Raw genomic sequence first — 21,447 nt, forward strand, 5'->3', positions numbered from 1 at the left:
TCACAGAGCTTTTTCATCATTTGTCTCTGCAACTTTCTTCTTTTCATATGGTTCGTTACAGTGTATTTCGAAATCCTCTCACAACAATTTCGTATGGTCATCAACATCTATGAGTGTGTTCCGAGTCATCATTTGTCCTTGTTGTTCATCAATTAATAAAGAAGGTTAAAATGATCATGCGTAACTCGTACAAATGCATTCTATTATATCATCGTATGTATACATCATAAAACAAATTATTAAAATAATAGGAAAATGTATTTTATAATTTGTCAAAGTTAATAATTATCATTCTCTAATAAAGAAATAATTATTTTCATGTGACATATATATTTTTTTAAGACACTTTACATCTAGCACTTTACTCTAACACTTTACATATTTTATGTGTTTCATGTCAAAGTTATCTCATACATAACATTCCTTATTTTTCGCGTAAAATAAAATTATGTCGTGTTTTTTTATTACGTTGGATTAATTGTTTTCTTAATTCCTATTAAAATTAATTTGACATAAAGTTAATTTAATCATAAAGGTGCAGCTTATAACAATCTGCATCTTTTTCATTATAATTATATTCAATATCAACACTAAATAAACACTACAGTTAATTTTTTGTCACACATTATTTCAAAATATAAGAAAGTTTTTATTTAATATAGGTATAATGAAAACCATCATTTGTAATAATTATAATAAAAAGATATTACTTTTAATATATACACACACATATTCTTTTAAATACGACACAACATAAAATATTTGAGGATTAATAAAATTTACATTATTAACCTTACACGCATTTTGCTTCTAAATTTTCTATTTCACTTATCATATAACATGCGTTATACAAGAATAATTATTTCAACGTTTAATACTTCAAAAAACACAAAAAATACTGAAAAATTATACTTACGTTGCATTCATTTATATTTTAAAGCAAAATGTACTTTTCTCCGGCAGAGTGATGCGTGCAAAACTATAATATGGCAGAAATTATGAAAGAGAAATGCAAATAATAAAATGTAGGAAAGATATATATACGTTTAACAAAAAAATCAACGTATAAATCAATATATACATCTCTCCTGTATTTTATTATTTCCATTCCTCTCTCATAATTTCTACCACATTATAGTTCCGCACGCATCGCTCTGCCGAAGAAAACTACATTTTGCTTTAAAATATAAATGACTGCTACGTAGGTATAATTTAAGTGTTTAATATCACGTGATTTTTCTTTCCTCGAATTCTTGAGGTACGTTATTTAAAACACTTTAGTCGAGTTAGAATCGTAATAAAGTGCATTATTTTCTATCTCTAATATACTACGACATTATTATTACATTATTATGACAGAAACATTGACGCTAGAAAAGATTATTGCCTTCTTAAAAGTAGATCTGACATTTGCATGTTGTTGGCCACTTCCGATGAAGGCCACAAAATTTCAAAAAATTCGTGACAAGTTATTTCGATTGTTATGTTGCTTAAATGGCATCATAATGTCAATATCATTAATATATACATTAAGCAAGAAGTATGATAACATGATTCTTGCGATGAAAGTGGGCTGTGAGCTGAGCGCCTCTTGGCAAATTCCAATACAAATTACATTATTCACACTTCAAAATGACCGTTTGCAAGTAAGAAACACAATAAACTTTTGAATTTATTGTAATTTCGATTTATTTATATCATAGATAAAAATCATAATATAAATCTACAAAAATTAAATTTAAATATTATGTAATATAGAGATTTAAATTTGTACGATATGACTTACAAATTTTTCAATCATAGTTTCTAAGAAAATTAAAAAAATTGATTTAAATAAGATTTTCTTTTTTTTATTTCAATAATCTAATGACAAAAAATTTTAATATTATTGACATTTAAAACAATTTAATACCATTATTTGAATTTAATATCAATTGCGTGAATATATATAATTGTTTAAATTTAATATTAATTGCGTGAATATATTAGGTGTTGGAATTAATTCGTAGCGTTTTTAATGAAAGAATGTTATTTATTTCACATGAGCATTAAAAAATACATTAATGAAAGTACTTCCCATCACTTGTAAAATGCTACGAATTAATTCCAACACCTAATATATAATTTATATATACATAAAGAAAATATATGTATATTATTTATTATACTCACACATCTTTTTAAAATTTGATTTATTTGGATTCTGAAAAATAAAAAAAAATACATTTTTTTAAACTTTGCACAAATATAGAGTAATTCAACATGTCATGACAATAAATATAAAATTATCTATCGCCAAGAACTGAGGCATTAGATTATCTAAGATCTCACAAAATCTTGGCCATTTTTTCAGATTTTCTGATCTACTATTTTACTAAAATACATATTATGATATTAAATGCCTCTCAATACAAAAAACGGTTAATGTTCACTTCAGGGAAGACCTCTTCGATGATCTTGACCTTCACATATGTTAAGGTCACGACTTCCAACATCTTTTAGTCATCGCTCATTATTCGTTAAAAAGTTATTAAAAAGAAAATTTGTATTCTATATAATAAAAAGAAACATCATTTTAACTTTTCTTCTTAATAACTTTTTAATGAATAACGAGCGATGGCTAAATGACTTTTCACCGATCTCGATGTTGACCTTTTGATCTTCAAGGAGATTAACCCTAAACTAAACTGCAGCATTTTTCAACTTTTTCGAATTTATTAAGAAAATAATTTTATTTTTTATTATTTTTTAAATTTTATAAATTATAAATTTCTCATTAAAACCTTCATTCAATTAATTCTATTATCACTTTTATTGTACTATTTATAAACTTTTCTTTACTTACATCTGTGTGTATTTTGTTCCTAAATTAAAAAAACTATTTAACAAAATTAATGTCTTAATGATCGCACTCAAAAAAGAATTTATTTTTAAATAATTTTTTTTAAATTCTTTCATTAATATCGTGAATATACAAGCAATAATATACATTTAGTACTATAATATTTTATACTATATGTTCTACAATACAAAACAGTTCAAATTGAACTATTATATTATACTTATACTTGTGCAAAGTTTAATTTGCCCAAAACTTAAAAAGTTATAATTAAAAATATATTTAGAAAATACTGCCATTTTGATAAATAGATTTAACTGATGTACAAATAAATTTTCTTTGCTAACTCTGTTATTAATAAGAAATTACATAATATACTTATGCAGATCATAATATACGAAATGGAAGATTATATTCAGCAAGCAAAATCAGAAGAAAGGAACATATTTCAGCGATATATCAACAAATGTAAATTATTTTATGGTACGACAATGTGTTTGATGACCACAACAGCTATAATAATGTGGTTCGGACCATTATTGTTGGCTCAATCCTTTCCAATCGAAGTTGAATATCCATTCGATGTGAATAAACAACCATTAAGAACTATTATTTACTTGCATCATATAATGGCTGTATACCAAAGTCGTACGCAAGTATGTAGCAACATCTTCGTAGCTCTTCTGCTTTGGTTCACAGCAGCAAGATTTGAGATACTATCCCATAAATTTCAGAAAAGTACAAGCATCTCAGAATTTATAATCTGTATACAACTGCATCAACGACTATTACGGTAATATGTAAATTATGTAATGCAACGTCGCATAACATCTTCTTTAAAAATAATTATATATTTATATATAGAGGTCTTGCTAATGATAAAATTATCGATAACTATATCGATATACTTTATGATTTATCGATAACATAAATTATTGATAATATCGATTAGATATCGATAAGTAAAGATAAATTCTGATAAAGATATTAAACTACTTGATAGTTCTTATTGCTAGACAATTATAATACTTTTCGACTGATGAGAATAAATCTAATTAAATAAGAGAAATCCTATATATTTGATCAAAGCAGATCTTAATGCTTAAGTATTTCCATGTAAATTTATATACGTATTTGATCGTGCATACCGTGTGCCAAAAAAATTTTTTTCGATCTTGGAATACAATTATAAGCAGAACCAGAGTTGTAATATTATTTATTAAATTGATAAGCAATTTAATAACTTTTGATGCTAATGCTTCACACGGAAGTATTAAAGCATAAGATTCGCTTTGACCGAGTATAGAGTGGTAAAAAACTGGTAGTAATTAACAGCTAATTACAGATATGCAAAAGATATTACTATGACAGTTCGATATATAGTATTATCATCGGTAGGATTCAGTACCATAGCAATCGTATTTAGTGGCCTTACTTTTTTGAGCGTGAGTCATTTCTCCATCTTTCTCTTACATATACTTGTTACATAATATTAAATTCATTTGTTTGCGTAAATATCTTAAAAATCTTAATTAAAAATAATAGAAGCATATGAGAGAATCCCGTTTGTCTATAAATCGATTGTCTATAGTATAATTTGCCTACATTACTTTTGCCAACAGTTCGTTTACATACAAAAATTATTGTTTACAAATCGATTGTCTACATGTGCTATTATCTGCTTTAAAAACACAAATTTTGTTTTAAAACACAAATTATCTGCTTTAAAAACATAAATTCTCTGCTTTAAAAATACAAATTATTTTCTTACTTAACCTTAATTTTATATTTAGGCGCAGAAGGGCTTGTAGACAATCGAGTTGTAGGCAATAATACATGTAGGAAAATATGACTTAGTTTCTGAAATTTTTATTTGTACGCAAAAGTGATAGGTCATAGGGCTTAGGTAATAATTTTTGTGTATAAACTATTGGCAAAAGTAAGTAGGCAAACAATGCTTAAGTAATCAAATCATTAGCAAAAGAAGTTATCTCGAAGCATATAAATTATATTTAAGTTATACAAATATATTTAATATTTATGTAGTAGTATTATGAAAATTAGATAGATAAACGCGATTTAGGCATTACATAATTTACTAAAAAAAAAAAATCAAAAATTATTTTATTAATTTAGAATTGTAGACATTGTGTTCAATTTTTTTTTATATTACAAATACAGTCTAAATTTTTTATTACTTATATTAAAATATTATCTTACACAGCAACAACCATTAACTATAAAAACCCAATTTTTTGCCATTGCCGCATCCGCACTTATAGAGGTTTTTATCTGCGCATGGCCAGCTGATTATTTATTGCGCACGGTAAGGCATACCAACCATATAAAACATAAGAAAAGGCGTAAAAAGAGTTTATAATAAAATAATATAACACAAATAATAACATAAAAATCAAAATTGCAATAAATTAAAAATATAAATTATGTATAAATTTTAAAATAAATATATAAATGATACATGATTTCTTTTAATATAATTGGTGCGATCTATAATCACATTTTTATCTTGTGAAAAAAATACACATTATATTAATGATTGTGTCTTTATTCTAATAAAATCTTCTTATAATTTCTTCATTTTAATATTTCAGAGCAATGACATTGGCCATGCTGGATATGAATCGTCATGGTACAGTAAAGATATATCTTTACAGAAGAATTTGTTACATACTGTGTCGAGATGTCAATATCCTGTAACTCTAACTGTGCCATGTCTGCTACCAACTCTTTCACTTAATTATTATGCTTCTGTAAGTCATATCTTAAATTAAAATATTTACAGAAGTTATTCTCAAGTTTAATTAAAATTCAATAATCTTGTATATAATAATTCAGGAAGGATCTTGTATATAATAATTAAGGAAGATTATTAAAGAAATGTTGATATTCGTTTCCAAGTATGAAGTAGATTAAAGTAGTCAGCAATCTTTACATGTACAATTCTAGATAGAATAATTATTTTGCAATTATTAACATATATATATATATATATATATATATATATATATATATATGGCTCATGTTATTTTTTATTATTTTTTAGTCATTCTAGCAATGTTTTCATCCCTTCTCGGAGAAAATCATTATTATTTCCTGTCATTCATAATTTCAAACAATGATTTTTCAAGGTCCATTTATTTTATTTGGTAGCAAAAATCGGCAATTTTTAACATCTTCCTTTATTATTATCTTTTTAAACATAATAGTTCGTTATAAGCTTGTCTATATATAAGCTTAAAATAAATCATAATAGATCAAAACATTATTTGGTAATTAAGATGTTCGTGTAGGTTTATTATTAATTTAAAATCATTATTATACATTACTGATATTTAAAATAATTAAAATTATATATTTACTTGTGACAGTTTTTATCAACAACGTTTTCCTATTTGACAACATTTCGAGCAATGCTTGCTAAGAAAGATGGACTGCAAATGTAATCTGCTGTATGTATTATACTTTTCTATAATGTAAAGAAAATTAATGAACTAAAGCTGTAAAAATTTTTAGGCGCGATTATTCCGTCAGATTCAACTTTAAAATAATGTGCAAATTATGACGGTAAACAATTTCTCTTTGCAGTGACGTGCTTACATCTACATTATATAATCATGATTGCTCCTTGAGAGCATAATCTTTAAACATTTAATATGTGCTGATCAGAAATATAAATATCATCGCGAAAAATGAACGAAAAAGCCCCATTCTATCCTACATCTGTGTCTATAACACGAAATTAAAAATTAATATTGTAATAAAATTAATAATAAAAAAATATTTGCAATTGATAGAATTAGTGTAACTTTATGTTCCATATTACATTATTCAATATCTATAATTTAAATAATTTATAAATGCATATAAATAAAAAATTATTACAAAAACCTATTAATCTCATTTCTTTTTTGGAATAAAATTTCATTCCTTTGAAATGCGCGTACTTTATAGCATTGCAAACGATACTACATTAGATTTGAAATACTTCAAAATATTTTATGTATTTATACAATTATATAATGTATATAGCCTACACATTTATAATATACATATACAGAGTGTTTGAGTAATGATAAAATTCTTGCATAGAGATAGAGCGGACTAAACTGAGTCGAAAAATTCTCTACCATTTTGTAACTTTTGCAATAGTTAACAAGATATTAATTACTAAAAATTGCCAAATATTAGCTTCAATAATTTTTCTCTCAAATACTGTACAAAAAACAAGAGACAAAAATTGTTTATTTTCTTCACATAGAACTCTAGGAATTTTTTTAGAATTTTTTATCAACTTTTTATTCTGCATTTTCTTATTTTTATCAACATGAGAAAGTACAGTATAATTATTATTTGTTTTCTCATCTTTTCGTCTTTTCTTATCATTTTCCTTAATATAAAAAAAATAATTAAACAAAAAATTAAAAAATTAGATTATTATAAAAATTAGTTTATGATTGCACTTATAAACTTAAAAATATCAATTAGCTCTTACTTCTATTATAACTTCAAATCTAGAGTGAAATATTGTAAACTAAATAAGGAAGAACTTCTTATCGTGGCCATTGAAAAAAATCTTATGCTCTTTGTTCTGTATAAATATTAAACATATTTATAGCATGCACCCATTATTACAATACTACGACCTACTAAAGATAACAAAATTATGGCATTTGCTGAGCGCCTCTATACGAATACCTCTGGAGATAACACTATGCGTATTACAATATGACCGATTGCAAGTAAGAAATACATATCTGAGGCGATATCAGTCCGACTTTTGATGAACCATTATCAATCTACATTATTCAATTCTATAGAAGAATATTCAAGAGATATTAATAAGTTAAATATTTATTTTTTAATATTATTGATCGACACTACATCAATATTATTGACAATGATTTTTTTATTACTTCTGTTTATCCGGAGCAAGATTACACACATCTTCACAAAAATTATATTATCTACTTTTAAAAACCATGAATATAATTTTTTTAGTCATCGATTTTATTCATTTAATTATAGCACAGGTATAAACTACATACCAGCTAAAAAATCGAATTAAGCTTCAGTACTTGATTTCGAAAATGAAGCATAATTTCGAGTGAACGAAAACATACGAGAAAAAGTTTTACTAACAGTACATAAATAGATACGCTATGTTCTACGCAAACCCGCACAGCCGTAATTTTTTTCGCTGCATGTAAAACAATGACTGTGCTACTCATAGCAGTCTATCAGATCTTTCTGACAAATGTAAAATATTCTTTCGACGTGAAATATGAACCAGTGAAAAAAATATAATCTTATATTTAATTATAATCTTTTGCATCATATCATCGCAATGCTTTTTCATCGTTAGCTTCTGCAATTTTCTTTTTCGCATATGATTTATCATGGCGCATTTCGAAATCCTGTCATTTCGTACGATCAACATCTATGGTATCATCGTATGTACACAGTATATGAAATTATTGAAGTAATAGAAAAATGCATCTTATCATTTATTAAAATTAATAATTATCACTCTCTAAGAAATAATTATTTTTATTTGACGAATATTTTTTTGGAAGACATCTAACTCCTCACTTTATGATTATATTTTCTGTGTTTCATATAAAAGTTATCTCATACATAACATATCATTCCTTATTTTTCATGTAAAATAAAATTATGTCGTGTTTTTCATTAAATAGCGTTAATTGTTTTCTTAATTCTTGTAAAAATTAATTTGACACAAAGTTAACTTAATTTTATTATGTTACAAGCTGCGCCTTTTTCATTACAATTATTCAATATCAACTAAAACAAAGACTATAAAGTTAATTTTTTACTAAGCATTATTTCAAGATTAAAAGAAAGTCTTTATTTAACGTAGGTATATAATAAAGACCATTATTTGTAATAAAAATTATTTTTGACACACCAAAGATTCTCTTAAGATACAACATAACATAAAATATTTTAGGATTAATATAAGATTTACATTATTATCCTTAGACGCATTTGCTTCTAAATTTTCTATTCCACTTATCATATAACACGCACATAATTATATATATTAACATAATTATATATGATGTAATTATTTCAATGTTTAGTCAATAATACTTCAGAGAGAAGCGCAAAAAATACTGACTTACGTTTAACAAAAAATCAATATATACATCCCTCCTGTATTTTATTTTATTATTTCCTTGCCTCTCTCATAATTTCTGCTACATTATAGTTCTGCATCGCTCTGTCGGAGGAAAGTACATTTTGCTTTTAAATATAAATGAATGCTACGTAGCTGTAATTTAAGTGTTTAATATCACGCTGTTCTTCTTGAGGAACGTTATTTATAACACTTTAGTCGAATGAGAATCGTAATAAAGTGCGTTATTTTCTATCTCTAATATACCACGACATTATTATTACATTATTATGACAGAAACATTGACGTTAGAAAAGATTATTGCCTTCTTAAAAGTAGATCTGACGTTTGCATGTTGTTGGCCACTTCCGATGAAGGCTACAAAATTTCAAAAAATTCGTAACAAGATATTTCGGTTGTTATGTTGCTTAAATAGCATTATAATGGTAATATCGTTAATATATACATTAAACAGGAAATATGATAATATGATTTTTGTGATGAAAGTGGGCTGTGAGCTGACTGCCTTCGTACAAGTTCCAATACAAATTACATTGTTCACACTTCAAAGTGACCGTTTGCAAGTAAGAAACACAATGTGCTTTTGAATTTATTGTAATTTCGATTTATTTGTATTATAGATAAAAATTATAATATAAATCTACATCTATATATCTAAAAATTAAATTTAAATATTATGTAATGTAGAGATTTGTAGAGGGCTGAATAGGCAGTCAATTAACTCGCCCCCCCCCCCACCCACCCACCCACCCACCCGAGATGTTAAAAACAATCAATTTGGAAAGTTAAATACATAGAATTTATGCACTATTTATGCGCTATTATATGCACACAGTCTTAATTTTTGCGTTGCAACTTTTTTCTTGTGCATATGATAGCACATAAATCCTGTGTATTTAATTTTCCAAATCAATTGTTTTCAACGGATGAGGAGGGAGGATGACTGACTGCCTCTCAGCTTCCACAAATTTTTTTTTTAGCTAAACGGAATGAGCAAACATTTTTTTTGCGGATATAGAAAACGCATAAATAGCACATTATTATATAATTTTTTCATTAAGGTTTGGTTAAATGGGGGAGGGGGGGGCAGATAGAAATGTAACTAAAAATTATTTCTTCAAGTAACGAATAACTGTAACTTGTTACTTTTAAAAAATAATTTTTTATTTCTTGGTGAAATTGTACTGGTAGGTTCGTTTTGTTTGCATCTCAAAGTATTTAAAACTGTAGCATTTTTTACTAACTTTTTCGAATTTATTAAAAAAATAATTTTATCTTTTTTCAAATTTTATTAACTACAAACAAAAATTTTTTGTTAAAACCTTCACTCAATTGATTTCATTATCACTTTCATTGTATCATTTATAAACTTTTCTTTACTTACATGTTTATTTCTAAATATAAAAAAATTATTTAACAAAATTAACATGACTTAATAATCGCATTTTTAAAAAATATACTTTCAAATAATCTGTTTTAAACTCTTTCATTAATATCGCGAAAGAATGTACAAGCAGCAATATACACATTTAGTATTAATATTTTATACTATAATATATAGTATATATGAAACAATTCAAATTGAATTATTATATTATATTTGCAAAGTTTAATTTGTCAAAAGCTTAAAAAGTTATAATTAAAAATATATTTAGGAAATACTGCCATTTTGACAAATAGATTTAGCTGGTACGTAAATAAAGAATTTTCTAACTCCGTCATTAATGAGAGATTACATAACATACTTATCCAGATCATAATATATGAAATGGAAGATTATATTCAGCAAGCAAAATCAGAAGAGAGGAACACCTTTCAGCGATATATCAACAAATGCAAATTAGTTTACGGTACGACAATGTGTTTTATAACCGTGACAGCTATAATAGTGTCGTTCGGACCATTATTCTTAGCTCAACCCTTTCCAATCGAAGTTGAGTATCCATTCGATGTGAACAAACAACCACTGAGAACTATTATTTACTTGCATCATATGATGATTATATACCAAAGTTGTGTTCAAGTATGTAGTAACGTCTTCGTAGCTCTTCTGCTTTGGTTCACAGCAGCAAGATTCGAGATTCTATCCCATAAATTTCAGAAAATTACAAGCATCTCAGAATTTACAATCTGTATACAGCTGCATCAACAGCTATTACGGTAATATGTAAATTATATGTAATGCAATGGCGCATTATAACCTCTTCAAAAATAATTATATACTTGTATATTCAACACAAAGCGAAGAAGGCTATATATTTATTTGATCAAGGCGAGTCTAGGTACCTAATAATATTTTTTGTGTTTTTTTACAAAGAATTTTACAATTTCTAATTCAAGCAAAGAATCTAAGAGTGTGTAAGTTTAAAACATGGTCTTAAACTGAAACTCGAAACATCAACTATTACTTGCTATCCAGTCTATGAAATATTATATCGTCCGAACCGATCTACTGGCCTACGGACAGTAAGAAAATCCCCTTTTTAATAGACTTCTGCTTAAAGGGAATTGCGAATTCGCTTACTAACTTTTTCAATTTTGACCTCTCATCAGATCATTCGCCGGTTATAATTATACTCAACAGAAAAAAATCATCAATGTAGATAAATCATGTAAACTTCATAATCATAAAAACTGACGGAAGTTCTTTTAGACAACTAGTGTCTTCCTTTCTAAACACCAAACTATCTTTGAAGACCGATGATGACATTATAGAAGCTGTGGAACATTACAATGGCTGGTACAACAATCAGCTTGGAATTCTACATCGTTTAACTCGTATTCAAATGACATAATACCTGTACACTTTCAGACAATAAGAGAAATAATAGCGAAAAAAAAACTGAAACTGGATTACGTTATATCACAAATTAAATTGATACATAATTTAATATTACTGATAACAATTATTAGACACCAATATTTGCCAAATATGGTCTTCTTTGCTTAATTGTATTGAACATCTCTCTTGATTTTCACTCATAAATATTAACTTTTGTAGCTCATTTTTTAGCTGATATTTTTAGCTTATTATATAACCAAAACATTTTTAAACTTGTATATTCATATTATTTTTTATTAACTAACGCATAATTATAATTAATTCTATAATAGAATATACAATAGTAAAATTAATAAAAAACTGATAGTAATTAACAGATATGCAAAAGCTAACAGATATGCTAATTACAGATATGCAAAAGATGTTACTATGACAATTCAATACGTAGTGTTGTCAACGATAGGATTTTGTACCATAGGAGTGGTATTTAGCGGTTTGACTTTTTTGAGCGTGAGTCATTTGTATTTCCATTGCATATAGCTGTTTATTACATTAGTTACATAATTTATGTGATTGCGTAAATATCTTAAATATCTTAATTAAAAATAGTAGAAGCATGTGGGAGCACGATCTCGTTTGCCTGCAAATTGATTGCCTTTAGTATCGTTTGCCGATAGTTCGTTTGCGCATAAAAATTATTGCCTACAGCTCGATTACATTGTGCTAGCCTCTGTTCTAAAAACACAAATTATGTTTTAAAATATAAAATTTTCTACTTTAAAAACATGAATTCTCTGTTTTAAAACAAATTCTCTGTACAAATACGAATTATTTTCTTACTTAATTTTATATTTGTGCACAAAAATGGTTGTGGGCAATCGAACTGTAGGCAATAATTTTTATGCGCAAACGAACTGTTGGCAAAAGATGCTGTAGACAATCGATTTGTAAACAAAAGGAGCCATCTCATTTGTCATACAAACGCATCTAGCATTTATGTAATTAGTATTATGAAAATTAGATAAATAGACGACTTAGGCATTACATAATTTACTAAAAAAAAATTAAAATTATTTTGTTAATTTAGAATTGTAGATATTGTGACCAATTTTTTTCTTTCTATTACAAATATAATCTAAATTTTGTATTACTTATATTAAAACATTATCTTGTACAGAAACAACCATTAACTGTAAAAACCCAATTTTTTGGCGTTGCTGCATCCGCAATTGTAGAGGTTTTTATCTGCGCATGGCCAGCTGATTATTTATTGCACACGGTAAGGCATACCAGCCATATAAAACATAAGAAAAGGCGTAAAAAGAGTTTATAATAAAATAACATAAAAATCAAAATTGCAATAAATTAAAAATAACGATATAAATTATGTATAAATTTTAAAATAAATATATAAATGATAATGAATTCTTCTAATATAATTGATGCGATCTATAATCACATTTTCATCTTGTAAAAAGAATATATTAATAACTGTATCTTAAATTTTCTTATAATCTTTCCTTTTTTTTTAAATATTTTAGAGCAATGACATTGGTTATGCTGGATATGAATCGTCGTGGTACAATAAAGATATATCTTTACAGAAGAATTTGTTATATACTGTGTCGAGATGTCAACATCCTATAACTCTAACTGTGCCATGTCTGCTACCGACTCTTTCACTTAATTATTATGCTTCTGTAAGTCTATCTTAAATTAGAATGTTCACAGGAGTTATTCTCAGTGGTTTAATTTTCAATAATCTTGGATGTAATAATTCATGAAGAGTGTTAAAGATATGTCGATTTTCGCCCCCAAGTATTAAATAGACTAAGGTAGTTGGTGATGTTTATTTGCACAATTCTAGCTAGAATAATGATTTTGCATACGAATAATGATTTTATTAACGTACATACATGTTATTTCTTATTATTCTAAATTCTAGCAATGTTTTCATCCCTTCTCGGAAAAATCATTATTGTTTTCTGTCATTTATAATTTCAAAGAATGATTTTTCAAGGTTCATTTATTTTACACTTGGTGACGAAAATCAACAATATTTAACATCCTCCTTTATTATTTTTTTTTTCAACATAATAATTTCTCATGTCTATATATAAGCTTAAAATAAACAATGATAGATTAAAAAATTATTTGATAAATAAGTTCGTGTGGATTTATAATAATTTACAATCATTATTAAATATTAATGATACTTAAAATAATAAAAATTATATATTTACATGTAACAGTTTTTATCAACTACGTTTTCCTATTTGACAACATTTCGAGCAATGCTTGCTAAAAAAGATGAACTGCAATAATATAATCTACTGTATGTATTATATTTTTCTAAGAATTCTATTGTATGTATTATATATTTCTGTGAAGAAAATTGATGAACTAAAGTTATAAATATTGTAAATCATAGGGTAGAGCGAGATAATTCCGTCAATTTCAACTTTAAAGTAATGTGCAAGTTTATAATGATAAACATTTCTCTCTTTGTTGATACAGTCCTCGTAAAAGTTTACCACGCTTCACAAGTACCTCTAAGGATTTCCTAAAATTACTTTAAAATAATAATCACAAAAATTTTTCACAAAAAACAATGATCTATAATGTTTTTCGTTAAAAATCCTAAGACCTACATTACCCACTTGGGGATTCAATATGGAAACATTGACAAAATTTAACTAAATTGCAGCAAAGATATAGTTACAATGTTAAAAAACAGCTCTTTAAGATTTAATTTAGTGTATAAATTTGTAATTTATAAACTTTAAAATAAGTAAAATTTAAACAAATGAAAATCATACGATAGAATGCTTCACACTTTCAATACCCATCTAAAAACAAATTAATAATCTTTTATAAGAGATTAATTATAACAGAATTTCAAATAAGACATCAGATTTTTTCCTCTATTATATGTTTTACAGTAAAATGTATGTTAATAGATAAAAAATATTATTTATAACTCTACGTATAATTTATTTTCGGGAATTTATGTATGTGTCTGCCCAATTCATTATTTAATACATGTTATAAATTGTATTCTAACGGCATATTTACATTCAAATTGGTATCGCCTTTTGAATGTACATATTCTATTAGAATACAAGTTATCATATTTATTTATTTAATTAATTGGACTTGGATTTCATGCCCATCTGCATAAAATCTATAATTCAAATAAGATAACTATAATTACATATATATTTATCATCAATTCTGGATCATTTATACATATATAATTGTTTCTGTTCATTAAATATTCTAAATAAGTTAATATATCAAATTGTTACATTGAATTGTTTTAATTTTTTATAGTAAAAAATAATTTATTTCTTTGTCACGTATTTATATAGAATATTTTATTTTTAAATTTAATTATATTATTATATTAATTATATTAATTATATTAATTATATTAATTATATTTATTATATTTATTATATCAACTATATTAATTATATTAATTATATTTATTATATTTATTATATTTATTATATCAACTATATTAATTATATTAATTATATTATTCTAAAATTTTTATTTAGAAGAGGATTTCGTTTACCCACAAAATAATTGCTTACAACTTCGTATATACATATATGTATTGCACACAGCGCATTGTATACATGACATATGACATATTGTACACAGCACATTGCAAACACGATTACATGTACCTACGTGACCGTGTGTTGCATACACGTCCATGCTGCTTACGTACACATGTAAAACTTCTCTTCATGTGGGAAGTTGTAAACCCATATCAAACCATAAAATGGACCTCGTTTTGTACCGGGAAATGTGTGGATCTCAATCTAAACCATATAGAACCGCACTTTGAATAAAAAGTCCTATAGCATATAAAATACCGCACAATTATAAACGCTCTTTATTACAATGTACATGTATACAAAATAATCATGTGCACAATCCGATCATGTGCGCGACACAGTCATGTGTGCATTCGAAACTGCAGTAAGAAATCATTTTGTTAACGGAATCTCGCCGGTTCATTGTCCGACCTTTTTTTATCGAATTTTCTTGGAAATTTTTCCGAATACTGACTCACATAATAATTTTAATTCCAACGTGGAGTTAAAAAAACGCAGTATTATCCTCATGATGGATTTATTGTACCTATATTGCACTATCCATCTATTTCCTTAATATGAAATATCAAATCTTCCCTTTTTTCAAAATTATATGCAATGGTCTTGCGAGCGTGAAATTCTTATTTCCAATACAGGGTATCATTTCAGTGAAACATATGTTACTTTCTGAATACTTACTTCCTATCGCAGACAGGATATACACTTATAAAATTACTATGTAGAGTACAATGAAGAACATTACTGCGCGTTGAAAGTCTATAAGTTATTAAAACTGAAATTTGTATAGCAACATAAAACTACGTTATATAGAATAATAAACAGATTAAATAACATAGAATTTCTCAGCAACATGTAAATAATATATATATTGTACATTTGAAAAATCTCTTTTTAATCAACCTCTTACCTACTGATATTTAGAATGTCTAAACACCCTAAGTACGTAACATTTTTTAGAAATTATACAGAAATCTTACTATGCATACATATTTTTTTTAAAGCTTTTATAGAGAACGTTACTCCTTATTCAAACACGCAAAGCTATCCGTTTTTCACATACATCATATTATTACATCATGATAATTTTATTTACGTATACCCCACGCGAAACGGAAAAACGCAAGAATATATGTTCTCCTACAGTAACTCCCCTTTACAGTAACACCCTTTCATCATATTATTGCAAACGTAACTATTACACAACGTATTCATTACACAACGGTTTGCAAAAGAGTTTTCATGATATCAACTTGCAATACATTTATAACATATATAGCATACTTCAATTATGCGAAAAGTGATGCTAAAAGAAGTGATCTCCGCCGTGAAGTTAAGTGTGTTCCCAATTTGGTGTTGGCCCTTGCCACAAGATGCGACAAAATTTAAAATGTTTTGTATGACATTATATCATTGTTTGAGCATAATTGTAACGACAGGTCTAAAATTACCATTGATATACGGTATCACAAATCATCTTGATGATCCTGCCGTGTTAGTAAACCAAATTGTTGTATTAAGTAGCATCATTCACACATCTTTTAACTTTATTTTTCATATAACTCATTATCATCATATACAGGTAATTAATATTTAATGTCAAAAAATTTACGTGCAAATTAATTAAAGATTCACATTTTATTACTACATTCTATATGTATCAATTATTTTAAGTAATTATTTGCAGATTGCTACTTTTGAAATAGTAAATTTTTGCAACGTGATGAAACCTCATGAAGAAGTTGTGATTCAACGCTACATTGATAAATGTATTATATTTCATGGTACATCTATATTTATTTTCTACTGGTTTACGTTCACAGCTATCACAGTGATACCTGCTTTAGAGCATCAACCATTTCCAACATTGGCCGAATATCCATTTGATGTGTCTTATCAACCAGTAAAAACAATAATTTTTATGCAACAATCTATGGCCGGAATAATGGTAGCAGGACAACTATGTATGAATGTTTATATGGCAATGTTGCTTTGGTTTGCATCCGCAAGATTTGAGATACTGACTAAAGAATTAGAAAAAACTGCAAATGTTTATCAGTTGTTTAAATGTATTAAAAAACATCAAAAGTTACTAATGTAAATATTACAAACATTAACTAACATAAGAATAATCTAGTTAGAAAGATTTAAATAATCCTATCGTATGCATTTATTCAGTTATGCAAAAGAAGTTACAAATGCTGCTCGTCCTTTCGCATTTACAACTATATATTGTAGCACGATTAGCTTAATAGTAGTCTTTCTTTTGCTCATTAGTGTAAGTATATGTAATATTATAAAAATATATTATATTTGAATATATTTTCTTCTAAATTTGTACATAAATCAGGAGTCACGATAGTGTCTCGGCACTAAGACAAGTGCAGCAACACTATCGTGTTCCTTTACGCGAGTTGCGCGGGATCGAAGTATATAAATATCATGGCCATCAGATATACTCAATTTTATCGTATCCATCGTACCTTCCATCGTATCTTCCATCGTACCTTCCATCATAATATTTTTATGTACTATGCAAAAAGAAGGCATTGCAATTCCTTCAAAAAATTTAGTGTATAAGAACGTTAACATAAAATAATGCGTCAATCAATTATTTTAAACAGCATCAACCTATAGCAGTAATACTCCAGTTTTCCGGATTGGGTGTAGTAGGTATAGCAGAAGTATTTATATATACTTGGCCAGCAGAACATTTGATGTATACGGTAAATAACTTATTACATTTTGTTATAATATAATTAACTTTATTTTAAAATATGTTTATGTAACTAGAGTAAAGACGTCGCACAAACAGCATTTTATATACTCGAAAACAATCATTTAATTGAAGTATGGAAATGTTTGCAAATTATTATAATGAGAAGTCAAAAACCAATAACAATGTCAATACCTTGCCTTCTGCCCGAATTATCTCTCAGTTACTTTACATCGGTAAGATCAAGTTCTAAGTTAATTTAAAAAATTAATTAAGTTTGATAACACATTATTTATATTAATTATTTGACATTATTACATAATTCTCTCCCTCTCTCTCGCTCTTTCTTTATGTATATGTATATATATATATATATATATATATATATATATACAATATATTCGCAATAGTAACAAGATATTATTTTTTGAAAAATAGCGAATAAGCGTGGACGTGCTGTAAGGTGAGAAATTGTTGTCTTAGCAACGATGTTTGGTCAGTTTGTACGGGGGTGTCAAATTAATATCTTGTTAACTATTGCGAAAATTACAAAATGATAGAAAAGTTTTCAATTCAGTGTAGTCATATCTATCTGTATATATATATATATATATATATATATATATATATATATATATATATATTTGAGACAATTTTCGTGTACCTTACTGCACGTCCGCGCTTATTCTCTACTCTTCAAAAAATAATATCTTGTTACTATTTGTTTGCAAAAATTACAAAATGGTAGAGAATTTTTTGATTCAATTTAATTCATTCTATCTGATCACGAGAGATAATGCGATTATTATCAATCTATATATGTATTAGGTGTTGGAATTAATTCGTAGCGTTTTACAAGTGATGGGAAGTACTTTCATTAATGTATTTTTTAATGCTCATGTGAAATAAACATTCTTTCATTAAAAAACGCTACGAATTAATTCCAACACCTAATATATATATTATATATACATATATATATAAATATATATTTGTATTAAATGTTTATATTTATATTTATATAAAATTATATATATGTTAATATATTATATATATTTTAATTATTCTTTTAAAAATTAATTTTTAATTTAATAATCATACAAAAATATCATTTTTTTTATATATTATCTTTATATTTTATAAAAAATTTTCTTTTTTTTTATAAAATTTATAATACAATGGAATTTAACTATATTTATTATTATATGTTGCAGTATCTTTCAACTATACTCTCTTATTTTACAACTTTGCGAGTAATAATGGATGATGATAATAATTAAATATATACACAATCGAAGTACTTGCTGTAAATCATTAACGTTTGCACAAAACAAAACTTTTGTAGTTATATTGTATAATATAGTTACACTAAAATATATAAACATGATTTCAAAAAATTGTATTATTTAATTAAAAAATAATAATAAATTAAAATTATTGTTATTGCTCATTGTTATCATACAAATAATAAATATTACTTTAAAGATTACCATGCTATTTGATGTAGTATTTACTGCATTTCAATTATCACTACTTGCTATTATTTTGAAAACAATAAAAATAGAAAATATATTATAATTCTGCATTATAAATATTATACACTACAATAATAATTTTGACACATAATTTCTTGAATGAAATACTAGAAGTAGCATTAATTTTTTTAACAAATTAGTTTTACAATTGTTACTGATGTAAAGAAGTTCATCACAATTTATTTTAATTTTCCTTGGATCTCATATTCTTGTACTACTAATTCAAGCAGTCAGTCATAAAATTATAAACAAAATTATAAACAAAAATATTCAAAATATTTAAAAATATTTAAAATAATATTGGAAACACAAGACCGTTTATATTAAACATTATATATACATTACTTTAAATACGAAGCGCCACTACGATCTGAATGTTAAGATGTTGAACTATTATACATATATATTCATATAAATGAATTAATTTCAGAAATGATAATCTCTCGGTGGTCTAAAGACTTAGGACGCTCACATGGAATGCAAGAGATTCAGGTTTGACTCCCGGCCGAGGCAATATTTTTCGTAATAAATTTATTACAGTTTTTTAAGATTAAATTTGGGAAATTTGGGGGGATTATTAATATTTCAGATTGCATTAAAAAGTCTGACAATCATATCGGCACGCAATTATCATTCCTGAAATTAATTTATTTGATGAATATATATAATAATTCAACATCTTAACATTCAGACCGTAGTGGTGCTTCGCATTTAAAGTAATATATTTAAAATAATATTTACCCTAAAGTATATATTAATCATTTTTAAACAAAAGTAAAAACTAATTGAAAACTTAAAGCATATAACCATAATTATTACAGAGTATGTATCATTAATAATTTAATATATATGTAAAAATATAATATAAATTTATTTTTCATTTATTATATTAGGTGTTGGAATTAATTCGTAGCGTTTTACAAGTGATGGGAAGTACTTTCATTAATGTATTTTTTAATGCTCATGTGAAATAAATAACATTCTTTCATTAAAAAACGCTACGAATTAATTCCAACACCTAATACTTCTTATTATGTTGATTTTTCTTTTAGAAAATTATATAATATTAAAAAATGTATATATATATATATATATATATATATATATATATATATATGAACTAACTTGCTTAATTCGAAATTAAGAACTTTTATGTCTATTATGATATGAAGGATTAATGTGAATATATGACAAAGTTTTTATTGTTAATAAATTATTTAACAAAATATTATAGCTGTCATAAATATACATCTTATTCTTATTAAGACAATTATTTTATTAATTTGATACGAGTATCTATTGACTTTACGTATATAATATAAGTAACCTACAAATATGATATGCAAGTTTTTCTGTCAATGCCTTATAAAAATCATACAATGCAGAATAAATACCAAATAATTGGCTGATCCTCCAAAAGTTAAGTCTCAACTATCAGTTGTATAAGTAGCATACCCAGCAAACGAGAATGAATTGAAAGGGATTAAAATGGATTCAGATTTTCAGAAATACGGTTTCATGAATGTCAAAATGAATCCTTTTCAATCCTGAATGCATTTTTATTCATTTATAGGAATTGTATAGAGCATATCTCTATGCCTTTCAATCTAAAAATAATATTAGCATTTTCTGTGCACATCGTGAATACTATTCAATTCAGAATTGTGAATAGGAAGTACAATTTTTTTAATTCAGTTAAATTCAAAAATAATATCAGCAATTTCTGTGCAACGTGAATATTGCTCAATTCAATATTCTAAATATGAAATGC

At 26.0% G+C, this 21,447-nt stretch overlaps 3 protein-coding genes, 2 long non-coding RNA genes and 1 pseudogene across 9 annotated transcripts in view; 4 read left to right on the plus strand and 2 right to left on the minus strand.

Moving 5' to 3' along the window:
- LOC147907072 (uncharacterized) overlaps positions 1-21,447 on the minus strand; it is a 296,973-nt gene that overhangs the window by 227,555 nt on the left and 47,971 nt on the right. The gene's annotated exons all lie outside the window — the stretch shown is intronic.
- The window catches only part of LOC147907074 (uncharacterized), a 69,564-nt gene that overhangs the window by 25,886 nt on the left and 22,231 nt on the right, over positions 1-21,447 (minus strand). The window contains exon 2 of the long non-coding RNA XR_015547688.1: positions 2,173-2,203. This is a non-coding gene — a long non-coding RNA (uncharacterized LOC147907074). The remainder of the gene's footprint in view (positions 1-2,172; positions 2,204-21,447) is intronic.
- LOC105145710 (odorant receptor 13a-like) lies at positions 1,288-6,656 on the plus strand. 3 transcript variants are annotated; one of them, XM_087414300.1, is made up of 8 exons: positions 1,288-1,646; positions 3,226-3,495; positions 3,574-3,632; positions 4,185-4,284; positions 5,064-5,165; positions 5,452-5,610; positions 6,229-6,309; positions 6,446-6,656. In XM_087414300.1, the coding sequence occupies exons 1-7, from the start codon at positions 1,353-1,355 to the stop codon at positions 6,301-6,303; spliced, it is 1,059 nt and encodes a 352-aa protein (XP_087270426.1). In that variant the 5' UTR covers positions 1,288-1,352; the 3' UTR covers positions 6,304-6,309; positions 6,446-6,656. The 3 variants fall into 3 exon arrangements, with proteins under 3 accessions (XP_087270426.1, XP_087270425.1, XP_011053775.2); XM_087414299.1 differs by having other exon boundaries at positions 3,226-3,632; positions 6,374-6,656; XM_011055473.2 differs by having other exon boundaries at positions 3,226-3,632.
- Positions 7,948-8,839, plus strand: LOC147907075 (uncharacterized; annotated as a pseudogene).
- Positions 9,055-14,411, plus strand: LOC105145711 (uncharacterized). 2 transcript variants are annotated; one of them, XM_087414304.1, is made up of 8 exons: positions 9,055-9,580; positions 10,771-11,040; positions 11,119-11,177; positions 12,210-12,309; positions 12,977-13,078; positions 13,341-13,499; positions 14,052-14,134; positions 14,231-14,411. In XM_087414304.1, the coding sequence occupies exons 1-7, from the start codon at positions 9,287-9,289 to the stop codon at positions 14,121-14,123; spliced, it is 1,056 nt and encodes a 351-aa protein (XP_087270430.1). In that variant the 5' UTR covers positions 9,055-9,286; the 3' UTR covers positions 14,124-14,134; positions 14,231-14,411. The 2 variants fall into 2 exon arrangements, with proteins under 2 accessions (XP_087270430.1, XP_011053776.2); XM_011055474.2 differs by having other exon boundaries at positions 9,056-9,580; positions 10,771-11,177.
- LOC147907076 (uncharacterized) lies at positions 15,952-19,638 on the plus strand. Of its 2 annotated transcripts, XM_087414310.1 has the most exons (7): positions 15,952-17,007; positions 17,113-17,209; positions 17,273-17,522; positions 17,604-17,703; positions 18,050-18,151; positions 18,219-18,377; positions 19,356-19,638. In XM_087414310.1, the coding sequence occupies exons 1-7, from the start codon at positions 16,717-16,719 to the stop codon at positions 19,419-19,421; spliced, it is 1,065 nt and encodes a 354-aa protein (XP_087270436.1). In that variant the 5' UTR covers positions 15,952-16,716; the 3' UTR covers positions 19,422-19,638. The 2 variants fall into 2 exon arrangements, with proteins under 2 accessions (XP_087270436.1, XP_087270435.1); XM_087414309.1 differs by having other exon boundaries at positions 15,953-17,007; positions 17,113-17,522.

This window comes from Acromyrmex echinatior, chromosome 16, assembly GCF_024713525.1.
Source record: "Acromyrmex echinatior isolate Ae372 chromosome 16, ASM2471352v2, whole genome shotgun sequence".
Classification (NCBI taxonomy): Eukaryota; Metazoa; Arthropoda; class Insecta; order Hymenoptera; family Formicidae; genus Acromyrmex; species Acromyrmex echinatior.

Bases quoted from the DNA above. Each gene is read 5' to 3' on its own strand.
- LOC105145710 (XM_087414299.1), top strand. From the start codon at position 1,353: ATGACAGAAACATTGACGCTAGAAAAGATTATTGCCTTCTTAAAAGTA. The intron at 1,647-3,225 runs GTAAGAAACACA...ATACTTATGCAG, and splicing joins TTCAAAATGACCGTTTGCAA to ATCATAATATACGAAATGGA. The intron at 5,611-6,228 runs GTAAGTCATATC...TACTTGTGACAG, and splicing joins CACTTAATTATTATGCTTCT to TTTTTATCAACAACGTTTTC.
- LOC105145711 (XM_011055474.2), top strand. From the start codon at position 9,287: ATGACAGAAACATTGACGTTAGAAAAGATTATTGCCTTCTTAAAAGTA. The intron at 11,178-12,209 runs GTAATATGTAAA...TGCTAATTACAG, and splicing joins CTGCATCAACAGCTATTACG to ATATGCAAAAGATGTTACTA. The intron at 13,500-14,051 runs GTAAGTCTATCT...TACATGTAACAG, and splicing joins CACTTAATTATTATGCTTCT to TTTTTATCAACTACGTTTTC.
- LOC147907076 (XM_087414309.1), top strand. From the start codon at position 16,717: ATGCGAAAAGTGATGCTAAAAGAAGTGATCTCCGCCGTGAAGTTAAGT. The intron at 17,704-18,049 runs GTAAGTATATGT...TATTTTAAACAG, and splicing joins TCTTTCTTTTGCTCATTAGT to CATCAACCTATAGCAGTAAT. The intron at 18,152-18,218 runs GTAAATAACTTA...TTATGTAACTAG, and splicing joins CAGAACATTTGATGTATACG to AGTAAAGACGTCGCACAAAC.